Source organism: Scatophagus argus, chromosome 18, assembly GCF_020382885.2.
Source record: "Scatophagus argus isolate fScaArg1 chromosome 18, fScaArg1.pri, whole genome shotgun sequence".
NCBI classification, from domain to species: Eukaryota; Metazoa; Chordata; class Actinopteri; family Scatophagidae; genus Scatophagus; species Scatophagus argus.
In genome coordinates this window covers 5,245,390-5,260,529 of record NC_058510.1, presented here as the reverse complement: position 1 = coordinate 5,260,529, position 15,140 = coordinate 5,245,390, and the positions used below count along the sequence as shown (strand labels likewise).

Below are 15,140 nucleotides of genomic sequence, written 5' to 3'. Positions count from 1 at the left end.
CGGACTGTCTTTCCAGCTGCCTGTTTGGAAATTTCTTTTATTAGCCTGCCAAAATATTGCAAAGCACAGCGAACGTTGCGTAGACTGCCCTCTTATAATAATATTTTGTACAATGGTTTTAAAATCTGCGGTGTTCCGTCTCGATAATCTATTTTATATTGTTTCATTTGGATAGTGGCAAATGGTTACAAGTTCAACAACAAATTCTGTAAAGCTAACTAAACTAACTTTAAATGTTCGGTCTGTTATCCATTACCATATCTTTGGCACAAATTTGTTAAAGTAAATTAAGACGTTCCACGGTACTTTTCCAAGTTCTAAGCCACAGGTGATGGTCATGCACTCGCTGATCCGACAGAGGGAGCAAACACTTCATTTTGCAGCCCTGGATTACTGAGCGTCCGAAGAGGAAAGTTTCCTTCGCTGAACCGTTCCTCTGGATCTTGGATCTCAGTGGGGAAAAAAAGACCAGCTCGTTTACCTCAGATTTTAAAATACAGACAATGTGGTGCACAGCAAGTTTATGGAAATAAGAAACAATATGTTGTAAAGATATGGCCAAATGCATGTGTCAAAAATCCACATTTCATTTGTTTCAACAGTGAGGCCTACGTTTTTGCAGGTTTTCAGTTTTAGGTTACTTTAAAGCTCATCTTTGTATTCGTAAAGGTATTTTCTGAAAATATGTTTAGATGCAAAATGCAATGCAGATGATCTTTTTTATATAACTCATGCAGGTACGTTGGCTTAAATAGCATGGAGAGAGCAACGGTGATATTTGACCACCAAGCAGTAATATTATTAACATATCGCCCTGTAAGGAACCTTCAGAATAAGTATGCACACTTTTGCTTTCACTCCCATTCACACTTAGGCTCCTCTGAAGCAAAATTTTGAATGGGACGTTCACTGAATGCAATATTCACATTTTAGCATTGGAATCTGAAAATTCCTCCAGCAGTGGTTTGGTCCTCAGACCAGACACGCCCACCACATGGAGCCCAAGTGCTGCAGGACGTTACACAACGTCGTAGGCGTAGTGCGTTAAATAATGGAAAATTGTTGGAAACTGGTGAAAAACGTTTTCACATTGTCCGTACCGCAGGTGCGTCTGTTGTTCCTGCGGGAAGCGGGTGTTTGTCTGTCCGTGCGCCTTATAATTATCTTCATTTGGGCAGAAAATGTCAATTGAATGCCGTGTATCGCCCTTGTCCAGCCTTTTTACGTCCGACTGGGTGCGTAGCCCACCTTATCGATCCACTTTCACTTTCCACAATGAACAGGTCGCAGTGGATCATTGCCAGTAAATTGCTATGACATGTCTTAGAGTACACACCGACTCGTTCAAATCTGATCAAAAACAGCGTAAAGGACATAAAGTTGAGATTTGAGGAACAATCATGGTTTAGCCTTTGTCGTGCATGGGCGGACTTTGACCTGCTCTTGTAGGATATGATCTGATCTGTGGCTGTTTGAAATAAAAAACTGTTTCAATAGGCTGTATTTAACATTTCTAAAGTACAAATTCCAGTCAAAATAAAATAAAAAAACAAGAACTCCGATGAAATGAATCGAGATCATTAGGATACTTAGTTTGACAGTCTTGCTTGTACAGCTGGCTATATCTTTGATATAAAGCCACATTTTGTTGTTAGAAATGACTTTATTTCAAATATAATTAAAGCCCATAGAGAAACATCAGTGGCTTTAAGGCTTTCAAATGACAGAAAACCCTATTAACCGAGCTTTCTCTGAGATATTGAACTGGAGGGGGGGATCGCAGTAGATCAGTGTTAGATAAAATCTGAGGTTAGACTACATCACCTCTCGGTGTGGTGTACGGACCTGGCGCTTCATTCTGACAGGCGCTCAAGTCTCAGTCCTATTGGGTCCAGCGTTGATGGGTGGACTGAATAAATAGCGAGTGAGATGCGAATGAGGATGAGATGAGTGGAGGAGCAGCAGAGGAAGTAGGAGGCTCAGTTCGTAGTAGCTGCTCATAACTCACTGCAACTGTAGTGGCAACTGGACTCTCACTGAGCAGCATCTGAACTCCCTTTTCCCTCACAATCTTGCTGCTCTTCTTGCGTTTTTTTCCGCCTCTTTTGTGTGTATGAGCGTTGCTGGCGTTTCCTGCCTGCACTGTGGTCCAAGTTTATCGGTGTGACCCTGCCTATTTCTTAGCAGCAGGTTTCAGGAGGGGAAGCACTCTCTGCGCCTTTCTCTTTCTTTTCTTCCGCTGCTCGTTTGAATTTATAGGTCAAGATGATGATAATTATTGCGGAGTTCTTCGTGGTCATTTTGAAGGTGCTCTGGGCCTTTGTAACTGCCGGTGCTAAATGGGTTGTGCGGCCCAAGGAGAAGAGCGTGGCGGGACAGGTGTGCGTGATCACCGGGGCTGGAAGCGGCCTCGGCCGGCTCTTCGCCAAGGAGTTCGCCCGGAGACGAGCGATACTGGTGTTATGGGACATAAACAGCCAAAGCAACGAGGAAACGGCGGAGATGGTGCGGCAGATATACCATGAACTGGACACTCCCATAACCAAAGACGGTAAGTCTGCTTTCTTTGCAGCACTTCGGATGTTTTGTTTTTTCTTTTTACGCACGGTCAGCGAGATCCCTTGTGTTGAGTTGTAAGATTCTGGTTTTGATTCCGCAAAGGCAAAGCACACTTCAGGAGCAGTATAGCTCCAGTGTTGTCGTAGGTGGAGTGTTACAGTGAACACACCGAAATGCTTCACACAAGATGCGCGGACATGGTTGCACACAGTCTCAGTTTTTCAAACAAGCCTGATCTGTAAGGATTTGCTCACGTGGTCTCCTACCGTTGAAAAGTAACCTTTTAATATACATTCAAGTCCAGACCTACAAAATCACCAACATTCAAACAAAATCTGTCCAGTTTCACTTATTATTTCTGATTTATTAGTTAGTGCAACTGGCTAGGTCTGAACCGGCCTGCTGAGCAAACTTTTTCATTAATTACTTTTATCATCTCTTTTTCCCTTCAGGACCTGTTGGAGGGGTAGAGGAAGTCCCTCCTTTCCAGCCGCAGGTCTACACCTACGTGTGTGATGTGGGAAAGCGGGAGAGTGTGTATTCTACAGCTGAGAAGGTGCGCCGGGAGGTGGGAGAGGTGGACATACTGATCAACAATGCCGGTGTCGTCTCTGGCCATCACCTTCTGGAGTGTCCCGATGAGCTGATAGAGCGCACCATGGTGGTCAACTGTCATGCACACTTCTGGGTGAGTTGATGCACAGTCATTTAAGCATGCCAGAGGGGTAAAATCAGTATAATTTGAGTTGTATGCGGATATCAGGTTTGATGTATCTGCTTCAGTTTTCACAAGCACAGTGTTTTCCAATGTGTTTTCTGTGATGTTAGGTTCACAGGAATGTTTCCAGTCCGTCTTGCATGCCTGTTCATAATCTTATCCTTCTGTGTGCCAAAGAATCAAAGGTGTGTGTATGTGTGTCTCCAGGATTGGGGGTGGTGGTGGAGGAGTGTGTGACCATAAATAGTTCCCTTGCTTGTTCATATTTCAGCCCTACTTTGTTTAATTCTGCCAGAGGGAAGTCACAAGTTTGCCTTTTCCAAGTCTTGCCTCTGCTGCTCTTTGGCGGCCCAGATCAGTGATGATCCACATGATATGTCAGCCCTTCCCTCTCCTCTCCTTTGCAGGGCAGATCTGCAAACATCTGACTTGTGTGATGGAAGCAGGGGGTTCTGTACGTGGGTTGGATCTGTGTCGGATCAGCTCACCACATTTTGCTGGCAGGCAGTTACTTGTTGTGTATCAGGTTTTACTCTGGCTCCGTTCCTCGGGCCCTTCAGTGTGAATATTTATCTGAAAGGTTGTGTGGACTTGATGGAGTGAATATGTTGCACTTTAGATAAGCATGAGCTGCAGCTTGTGCGTGTTGTGAGGGTGTGGAAAGCCCATAGTACTTGTAGCCTGGCAATTACAAATCCATTGAGAGGAGCAACCTTACTGATGGGATTCAGAGTTGAGTGTTTAGCATTTTAGCCCCCTCTCCTAGGTACCTAGATAAAGCAGTATTGGTAATTGATTGCATTGCTGGGCAACGGCTAGCTCTGTAGGACAAATGTAGTGATTGTGCACAAATTGGTTCATCGACCTGCTGTGGAGTAAATTGCAAGGATTGAGAATGTGTCCTTTTCCTGGGGGCACGGCTCCGAATCTTTGATTGCATTTGTCACAATATATTGAGCAATGGGTCCAGTGACGCGGATGATTCTCATTTTGAGACTTTGGCTGCATGCTCCTCTTTTTTTATGGAGAACTGGATTCTCAATGATACCATGAAACCAGCGATTGTGAAGCTCCCTAATTGAGCATGAAAATCTCTTGTGCTGTCAGTCAGGCAGGTTGTGTGTTTCCTCCCTTAATGGATGCTCCATTCAACTATTCATGTGCCTCTCTGCTGGCCAGCTCCACGTTCTTTTACATCCAGGATTTGGAGTCAGGATCCAGTGGTTGGGTGGCAGATTTGGGATTTTTAACAAGGGCCTGTGTTTGTGTTCTCCCATATTCTGTGGAGAGTGTGGTTTCTTTAAGGGTGGGGGTGGGGGGAGTGGTGGGGTGGGGGGGCAGATGAAAGGGGGACTTAATGAATGGCGACAACCAGAATGGAGGATGTGGTTCATTAAAGACACAAGCTCAGTGAATAGAGCTTAGACTAACAGGGACCTGTCCACTTTCCTCGCTTACACAAACACGGTACAGTTACTCACTGCGTGCAGGTGGTACATTACACAAACCTTTGATTTTTGTTTTCCTTCTTGAACAACAGGTTTATAAAGTGGTTTAACTGTGGTTCATGACTCTGCTAATGGACTCGTGTTTTTAATGCTGACACTAAAGGATGTCATTAAAGGAGGAGTTTGACTCTAAAAAAAGTTTGAGATTAAATGAAGAGTCCCTTGGCGGTTGTCATTTATTTATTTGCTTACTCTGCTGTTGTCATTTCTTATTTTAGGCTTCATCAGTGGACATTGATAGTCTCCTGGTGCATTGTTCTTGAGGTGTGTTCATCTCCTTCAGCTTGTCAAGCGTCACTATTTGGCTAAACATCGTAATGACTTTCTCCCCTCAGGGAGACATCAGAGAAGCCCCCCCTCAAAAAAACAAACTTAAGTCTCCTTCCATTAATCTAAGCCAGTTGTTGAAATTAACTCCCAAAACACCCAGTTTCTCAAGAGCAATGTGACAGTAGGTTCAAAGCTTTCCATAAATCTTAAACGTACCACAGCCTGAAGGAAGCAGAGGGAAGGCTTGAATTCACACAAAGAAAGAGAAAAGGTATTTTTTTCATTTGTTGGACAGTGTAGTGGGAACAAGGAAGGGATGGAGACATGAACAGGAAACGGATGGTAATCGCTCAGTTCAGACCCCACACTGTTTCTGTCCTCCTTCCACAAGCCTCTGACTCCTCCCAGCCTGATTTGGAGGCAGTGGGTGCAGCTGCATCGCAGTCATGGAGGTCAGTTCTGTTCATCTGGCTCTGCCACAGACACACGGACACACGGACAAACGGCTATGATTCAGTCCCTCACTCCCTTTAGGTTTTTATGGGGCAGCAGGGTCCTAATATTTAATTTGTTTGATGCTTGGCATGTGATGTCGGAGCCACAGTTTTTTGGTCATGCTGGAATGGGGAATGTGCAGTCATTTCAGTAAATGTCACTAGTTTGTCTTTGAGGATTAGTGTGTGGATAATGGAACGACATGAAAAGAAATCATGGTCAGCATCTTGATCTGGTTATCCAACAGGTGGTTTATGAACAATAAGCAGTAATTTCCCCTTCTCGTGGAAATCGTACCTCTCTTGTGAGATCAAATGAAAGCGCAGAGCGCTCGGCAGTGACATGGCGGGAAAAGAGTAGAGGAAAGAAAAGAGGAAGGAAGGCAATGCCGTCCCATCCACAGGCGAAGGCGAGAGGGTAATGGTAAGCTGCTGCTGACCCACTTTATCTGACAATTGGTTTCTTGTCTGTGGATCAGCTTGACAAGATGCCAGGCGACAGGAGCCAAGTTCCGCAGGCCGCATTCCTGCTGTATCCAGAGAAAGGAGGCAGCCAGGCAGAAGGGTCCTACTTGACTGGCTTTATATGGGCCCCTCCTCAGGCCTGGTGCACCTGTACCCCCTCACTGATGCTAGCCATGACTACTCCCATGTTGGGTCTCTTCCTGAGCACATACCTGTTCTCAAGGGTTGAGAGATAGGTTTGCAACTAATTACTTCCATTATCTATCAATCTGCCATTTATTATATTGGAGTTAAAACTGCCCATTATAATTTCTCGGAGCCCATTATGATGCTTTAAATGTTTTGATTTATCTGTCCAACAGTCCAAAACCCAAAGATATTCAGTTTACTCTCTTGTGACAAAGAACAGCATCCAGCATCACATTTTACAAGCTGGAATTTTTGGACATTATTGCTTGAGAAATCCAGTATTTTCATCTTGCCATCACTGAGTAATTGGTTTTATTACATTGAACTGCTATTACTACACTCACAGATTTTATAGCTACAGAGCTATTATTTATAGAGCACTTGTTATAAAAAAAAAAAAAAGTTGGTTAAAAGCAAGCAAAAGCAGTTAATCAATTTTGAACTCATATGATCGTTTGCATCAGTTTAGTGTTTGCAGTGTATTGACACTGTTGCTGCTTTCCAGGAAAATTGGATTCTACTGGTAAACCAGCTCAGGGGGGAGTTGAGGTTCAGTCGGCTGCAGCAGACACTTACTGACTAGCATAGCAACCACAACATGACCAATCTCTATCCATCATCCCTGATGACTAGTAAATACAACCCGCTCAAACTTCACGAGTTGTTCTAGGATCAGACAAGCTCTTGAGCACAAGTGTGTGTGTGTGTGTTTCCTTTTTCTTTCCTCATTCTCTGATCCAGGGAGAAGTCAGTCCAATTAAATGGCCATCTGGTAGTACGCAAAGGCCAATATTTTGTTCATATTCCTGTTGGTCAAGCGCTTGCACTAATACAGCCTGACACCCCAGCTGCAAGAAGCTTTGTTTGGCTTAAATGCTCCTGGGGGCACACACCAATTAGGGGGTGCAGCGGGCAAGGCACCCCCACATAGGCCAAGGAGGCCCGACTGTGTCAGCGGGTAATTTAGCGGAACAAGGGAGCGTTGAGACCCAATTACGGCAGCTCTGATGTAAGACACGAGCCCCTGGTCGCCTTCACACATTTTGTGTCTGAGAGGTCAGCGGGGGTCATACCCACATGCCAGAGCTGCCATGAGAAGCAGGACATCACACGAGGGTGGGTGAGAGACGGGATGTTTGCTCACGTTTAGTCCCGTCCCCCAGCTGAGGGAATCGGCGCTCTCCTCCATCGGCTCCACTTATTTTTCAGACCACTCAGCAAATGCTCAGTTGTATCCGAGTGTTGGCTTTAGTCGTCGATTATTGTGCCAGATCGAGTCATTCTCTGCTCTCTGAAAGTTGCTGTGGGAGTGGGAAGCTTTGGCTTCAGTCAGGTATGGGCATATCTTAGGTTAATGCTTCATTTGCACGCAACTCTCTCCCTCATCCGCTGCCATTCTGGCTTGCAGAAGCCTTTTTCAGCTTTTATCCAGGCCTCATGTTCTCCCACTCCCTCTCTTAAGGCCCCATCATTCGATGAGCTGAATATTGCAGCAACCTGAAAATTTATGTCCTGGAAAAGTGCAGATGTTTGGAGCTGAGTCAGATCAGTTACCTGGCTATAGAATAAACTCCAAAAAGGCGAAGTCCTCTTCCCTTTGCCAGCCTTTCTCTGCATGGTTCTGACTCATTGCTTCCAGGTTTGCTTACTTCCCAGAACAACCAGAAAGATGTTTAACTACAGATGTAAAGCACAGCAGAGAATGCACTAGAAGTCACTAGGTCTGATGCAGTTTTAATGAGACCTTTCCTCCTCTGCCAGTGATTTCATGGCTGTACTGCCTGGTACCATGCACTCCTGGGCCCTGTGTTCCCCTCCAGCAAATGTTTACAGAGGAGGCCAAATCATTTCTCTGGCCAGGCTCACATACTGTACCAACCACTGACACTCTTACCTCTCATTTATATGACCACACAGTTATTGGAGCTAGTAATGAAACTGTCAAAAGTAAAAACAAATGTTCACCCCAGTTTTCCAGAACCCAAATTGATGTCTTTAAAATTCAAAATCAGAAGTTAGCACATTTTATATGACTGTAGCCCCCGGGCTCATGGTAATCTCATCGTATTGTGATTTTAAAGGTGTCCTCAGTGTTTTCATTCGCAACCTCAGTGACATCTGAAAGGAGTGTTGAAGGCTACATGCATTGTTCTTCACTGTGGCAGCGCACATCTGACTTGAATAGATCTGGCAGGGCTACCAACAAAAGGCCTGCTGGTTGTTTTGTAGACCTCCTAGTGGGAGAGTGATTGGTCAGTTCCTGTCATTGCCGTCACATGTCACACCTGCTGATTGGCTCATGCTGTGTCCAAAGTCAGCAGACGGGCAGAATGAGGAACGGATCCACAGGTTAATCAACTGTAACCGTTAACTCCCTCTGAATCTCCTCGGCGGGGTTGCTCTTCTCACCACCTCGCTAACTCTCATTGGCCCGACCGGTGGAACCACTCAGGCTCTCACGTGGCACTCCGGTGAAACTCTTTCATCTCAAAGCTCATCTTGCTCCCGATTGTTCTGCTGACTGCTGCCCGGGCAGGGTGCAAGGCTGCGTGGGTAGACGAGAGGCTGAATTGTATTGTTGTTGAGTGAACGGAGGCCTATGATTGGTGTTGTCACCAAGTCTTTAGAGCCAGGCTCGACGACGGGCACCAGATCTGTGTGGGAAAAGAACAGATTGTACAGCAGCTACACACACCGCTCAACTGTACCTGTTTGTTCAGTGAATACCTGAAGAGGGGAAAACCCTCATTCGTCTCTTCCGACAACATCTAATTCACGCCTACCGTGAAGGACAAAAACTTTCAAGTTAAATTTTTCTTCTTTCAAAGGCTGCACCTCTAGCGCTCAGACTGATTTTGTTTTGTGTGTGTGTGCGTTATGAATTCTCATTCAGACGCCTCTCTCTGCATCACCATGGAGAGGGGGGATGAGAGGGAGGCAGAGAGGATCAAAGGGCTTTGGCACAGACAAACTGCACAAGTGAACTAACCTTCCTCTTTTTCTTTGCCCTTCTGTCTCTTCTGTCCTTCCCCCAGACCACCAAGGCGTTTCTCCCCAAGATGCTGGAGTTGAATCATGGGCACATTGTGACGGTTGCCAGCTCCCTGGGTTTATTCAGCACAGCTGGAGTGGAGGTTAGTATCATACACAACAACACATACACATCCCATCGTTCCCACCATCCAAAACCAGCGCTTTTCTCCAAAGCCCTCAGTGTGCCAGCTAGCACACTGGGCCAGGGGAGGTTAGGCCCCCTTTCTCTAGTTGTCCCTCCACCCGTTAAATTAAGGGACACAGATGAGCATTGGGGAGCCTCTTATAGATTCCTCTATCTGCAGCAGTGGGGGTGTCGGGCCCCTATTGGGCTCTGGCCCTGGGGCCAGAATGAACTGACAGCTCCGCAAGGGACAGAGACATCTTCATCACTGCTTTGTGAGCGACTTGGTGCTCACTCAGTATTCAGCTCACAGCGGCTTTCAATGGATAAGGTTTTGGTTTTCTTTCCTATAGTTTTTTTTTTCTTTTCCCTCCCCCCTTACAGATTCTTTTTTGTTATTTTAATGCATGTTGAAATATTTAGTGGAGTCATTGTTCTCCATAACCACAAAGGGAGTAAATTGTTAGCCCTCTTAGGTTTTATTTTGATACTTCAGAGAACAGAGTTCCCATTTATCCCCTTGTCTGAGAATGGTGTCATTTTCAGATTGTCTACAGGGACTACTACTCCATTTGTCTTTGTTTTTATAGCTGCACGTTTGCTTTTGTTGTACGAGCATTCATCCATAATCATCAAGTCCCCCTTCAAAGGAACTGAAGCTAAGTCCGTTTTTGTTAACCTATTATGCTTCCTGGAAATGCCTCGAATGTGATTTCAGACTCGCACATTCATTTCAGGGAGCCGAAGCACTCGCCTGTCATGTGGGCACAGTCAAATCTCTTTATCCTCACCGTGTTTATCGACATGCATCTGTGTTTGCCCAAGCCCTTTTTTTAAAGATTATTTCCACGGCGAACCACATCAAAACCTTCCTGCCAAGCAGAGCAGTCTCCTGATGCACCGGAGAAGAATGCTAATGAAACTGTAGAACAGCGGACAGGCTCGCTCTGGTTTTTGCGGCTGTATCATTAACAGCAAGGAGAGACCTCTGTGCCCGTGGGGCATGTTTGATAATGTTCTCCGGTCCCTGGGTGCGGGCAGGCGCACAGTCTTACAGGGCTAACCTGTTCTCTCTTTATTCCCTCAGGATTACTGCGCCAGTAAGTTCGGTGCCATTGGGTTCCACGAGTCACTGAGCCATGAGCTGAAGGCCTCGGAGAAGGACGGCATCAACATGACTCTGGTGTGCCCTTACCTGGTAGACACGGGAATGTTCAAAGGCTGCCGGATAAGGTTAGCCTCGGCACACAGTGGCCACTTTAATTGTTCTCGTGTGTGTTTCTTTAAAAAGCCTTCTTGCACCTGGGATAAGTTTGTAATCTACAATTTTCACCATATAAAATTGCTTCACAAACACCTTTTTGAACTTCAAAGCAGCAGCTGATGGTTTAAGTTGTGTTTGAGACATTATAGTGAGTTGTATGCTGATGGTCAGCGCTCTGCTTAAACAAAGAGGGCAACTTTCCCAGGGGAAAAGCTCACCAACAGGTGCACCTGGGCTATGCCCCCCCCCCCCCAAACGCACACACACACACACACACACACACACACACACACCCCGTTCTGCTGTTAATAGTCCTCACTTTGTTTGGTGGTCACAGGCAGCAGGTGTTTCTTTGGCTTTACTGTTTTGTTCCTGTGCACGTAACCCGTCCACAGCCTTTCTTAAACCACTTATTTCATTTCTTGATTCAAATTCGTTGTAGTTTGAGCTCTTTAAAGTGCATTCCAATACCTCTTAAAATAAATGCCCTTTAAATAAGTTAAATAAAAAGTCAAACACTCTTTGAACTCTAGTATTTTTAATTTGAAGGTCCCTGAAATTTGGGCCTGTAGATAACTGATCTGTAAATAACTGATTTGTGATGTTGTTCTTTCAATTCAGGAAGGAGATCGAGCCTTTTCTGCCTCCTCTGAAGCCAGAGTTCTGTGTGAAACAGGCCATGAGGGCCATCCTCACTGACCAGCCCATGATCTGCACACCTCGCATCGTCTATATGGTCAACTTCATGAAGAGGTGAGCTGCCTCCTGAATCCTGATATCCTGTTTATACTCCCTGATTTCAGCCTCTCACTGCATCAGCTCTCAGTAAACTATCCAGGAGTGTCTCGTCTCACAAATCTCCCCTCTGTCCCGTCTCTGCAGCATCCTGCCCTTTGAGGCCATCGTGTGCATGTACCGGTTCCTAGGCGCCGACAAGTGCATGTACCCCTTCCTAGCTCAGAGAAAGGAGGCCATGAACAACAATGAGGCAAAGAATGGGATCTAGGGGGTGCTGTTTGTAACACGAACAGAGGCACATAAACCTTCAAGCATGAGGAAACAACCACTGAGGATGAAAATGGGGGAAGACGCGAAGGACGGAAAGACTGAATCTAGACTGGTGCACTTGCATTGAGCAAATGCAAAGGTTTACCATATTGTTCCTCTGGAACAAAGAAAGCTGTGTACTACAAAGGATTTATTTGACTTTGTTTTGTCTTTTTTTGTTTTAAAGAAACCAACATCTATATTCTGTGTCACTAGTTTTGAAATCATACAGTTAAGGTATCCAATAATTAACTATTTACGTAATGTAGTCACCAGCCTTATCTAGTGTCATTGTGGAAATATACAGTATGTTACTGTACAAACAGTAAAAAAAAAAAAGTTTTCACTTTTATTTTATTTTTGTAGACATGCACTGTAATTTCAGATATTTTTTTCTCTACACTGCCAGCATTCTCGTGTAGGAAGGTTCGACACAGCATTTCAAAGTACCTGACGTCTCCCCACGCAGAGGCTCTCTTTCAGTCAGTCAGGAAACTGGTCTGCAGCTTAGCACGGCTCTGCTTTATCGCTTGTGCCGTTTGCAACAGAGCACCATGAATATTTCACAGTTTAAGTTTACCACATTCTGTTGCTGTTGCTGTTAAATACTCAAGTCACAGACATGTAGCGTACATGTTCATAATGAAGTCATTCCAAATGGGATATTTAAAGGCCAGATTGGGGCTGATTTTTAAACCTTCACAGGCGTTTCCAGTGTAATTGTCCCGTTAATGGTCCTGTCAGGTCTGCATCGACTAACCTCTCAAATGAAAAGTGGAGTCAGAACCAGCATGTGCTTTGGGAGAAACTGAGAGGAAACACTTTTTTATTTTTTTTTATTTTCGAGCTCTGTGGTGTTTATATTGTAAATTTATCTGTTGCCAATATTATTTGTTTAAGAAATAAATAAATAACCCGACGTAGGCTGTAACTCCAGGTGAGCCGCTGTCCCAGCACTAACGTGTGTTTGAGGGAAATGCATTTAAGACACTAGCTTTGCATTATTCTTTCCAAAGTAACGCTTTAACTCTCCTGTCAGTTGTCCACCTTGTCTGGTTGAAGTGAAATGTAAATGTTTCAATGTTGTGAGTACCCCAGTATCCCAAAATGACTGTCTCTGCCATTTTTGATGTCTGAATATTTTATATACCTTTAGGGCGACAAGAGTCTTTGAATTTCAACGACATTCCAATAGGCGTCATTCCTTCAGTCACAGCGATGAGCCTAAATTCTCTACCTCTTAATTTTTGCCATTTTTTTTTTTTGACAGTATGACATAAGCCTCTTTTTAATTTTTTTTTTATTTGTAATTTTCTGAAGACTGCTCCATAGCAGAGCAAATGTGGTTCCAATGTTTAGTGTCTCTACCTAACTTAAATTAATAAAAGTGATTTAGATTATTAAAAGAAGTGTCATTTTTACCTTCAACCTGAATTGGCAGGAAAAATGGGGAATCTGTTCTGTCCTGACCTTCAGTGTTTTTATAATATGCTCTCCTCACTTGTTGAAGCTAGAAGTTAGTATTTGTTATTCTGCACGCTGTGAGTCACCACAGCCAGTGACAGGAAAGCGGATCTTCTGCAGTGCTGATGAACGTCTTGGACACGGTTTCCATTGTTAAGATGACACCGGCCCAGCCCTTTTCTCCTCTTTATGACTACTCTTTTGACTAGTATCGGTATCACTGTCCTCCCACATTGTGCCACACAGTGAGGCGGCCTTTAGATATGGGTGTTGGCTAAAGAGGGCAAGAGCCATTTGCCTTTGTGAGCAAATATACTGTACGTACAGCCCAAGCAGACATGTGATGTTTGAAACAACAGGCTCATCTAAGAGTCACAGTGTAAAACACTAAAAAGGAAAGAGGATGCACGAAGTCATCATGTTGTTGATTACAGAAAGCTTAGCTGTGTGTCAGATATTTTACCTAAATACATAACAGAAATAATGCAGGGCGTGGCTGTCCTAATCTTCAGCAAAAACACTCATCAACAGCAATAACTGGGCTAAACCCCCCTATTGACAACTGTCCAGGGGCTGGACAATGAAAAAAACAATGAAACTCCTATCATTTCTACCGGAGCTGTTACGTAGCTGACCCTGACCTGCTACTTCCCCAAAGGAAAGCAAGAAAACAACATGTCCTAATTGGCATCACATTAAAATGTCATGAGCTCGATTCGGACTCACATGCTCAAACAGCTGAGCTGTTTGTGTGCATGGCTGTAGCTGCCTTTGAGGTCACGTCCTTGGAATTTGTCAGAAAATTTGGGGATTTTAGTGACCTAAGGTGCTGGTTATATTCTGAAATTAAAAGTTGTACACTTGCTGTTGAGCAGAGGAAAACCAGACTCGTTTCAAGCTTCACAAAAGCACATTTTTTTACATTGTTTTCTCAACACCAAGTGCTGGTCTTTAAATCTTATACCAACAGTTTTTAGAGTTGTATCCTTGAAGATTTCCTCCAGGCATTTTTTAGGCCTGGGTAATAAAAACAATACAATGATTCATATTTCTTCTCCAGAAATGTTTGTATGCCCAAGGCTTCCTAAACTCGTGGGGGAAAACCTCTTTCAATGAATAATAAAATGACAGAGAAAATATTGGATAAAAAACACACTGTTTTTGTGTCTGTTCTTGCATCTACAGAAAATTTTGGGAACACCAATAAGACGAGCTGAGGCCTGGAGGCCTCAACTTTATATAACTAAGACTGTCTTCAAAGCCTTTTGAATCCTGTCTCAGACCTCCCCTCATCACTGCTGGTTTTCCGCAGTCAGTTACCAGCAGACAGCAGATCACTTCTAGACGATTCATTAAAATTGACTCAGCCCTGAGAGACTGTATATGCCAGTTCTTAATGCAAAAAAAATTAAGGTTTCCAGGGACTTGTTAGAGCTGCTGTTCAGAACATCCTCCATTAAAAATGACCAGTAGAAACCAGGTCTCAACAACAAACTAGGGTTGTCCATCTGTCTTAAATGTTTTCTATCCTGGAACTGAACCCGATTCACTCCGTTAACAAAGTTTTACCTCCAAAATCCTTAAGTTGTTGAATCCAAAACTGAGCCTGGGAGTCAAGTGATCCACCACACATATAGCATTGCAATAGCAGACACGCATCTCTCCACAGAACAATTTCTTGGTGGGTAACAGAAAATACACCCATCCTCCAGACTCTGACTGCTTGCCGCAAGTTACAGGAAAGTGGTGAGATGTCAGAGCCTCAGCCCACAGCACGCAGCGCTCCTCTGCCATGACTAATCAGGGCTGGATAAAGTTGCTCAGTGGCAGATTAGTCCTAATATGAAGAGAGCTGTACTGACAGTTGCGATCCTTCTGTGTACAGAAGCAATCGGCACCAGCCTCTCCAGGACCGAGTGCAGCTCAAAACACAGTCAAAACCATCGTGTGAAACAGGCCTTTATTTAAGGACACACAAAATTCCTTTTGACTCCTCCAAGATAGA

The 15,140-nt window shown here is 44.4% G+C and overlaps 1 protein-coding gene across 1 annotated transcript; it reads left to right on the top strand.

Moving 5' to 3' along the window:
• Positions 1–32: 32 nt before the first annotated feature.
• rdh10a (retinol dehydrogenase 10a) lies at positions 33–13,072 on the top strand. Its single transcript, XM_046371907.1, has 6 exons — positions 33–2,551; positions 3,012–3,247; positions 9,239–9,337; positions 10,448–10,593; positions 11,246–11,377; positions 11,507–13,072. The coding sequence occupies exons 1-6, from the start codon at positions 2,266–2,268 to the stop codon at positions 11,628–11,630; spliced, it is 1,023 nt and encodes a 340-aa protein (XP_046227863.1). The 5' UTR covers positions 33–2,265; the 3' UTR covers positions 11,631–13,072.
• Positions 13,073–15,140: the final 2,068 nt, after the last annotated feature.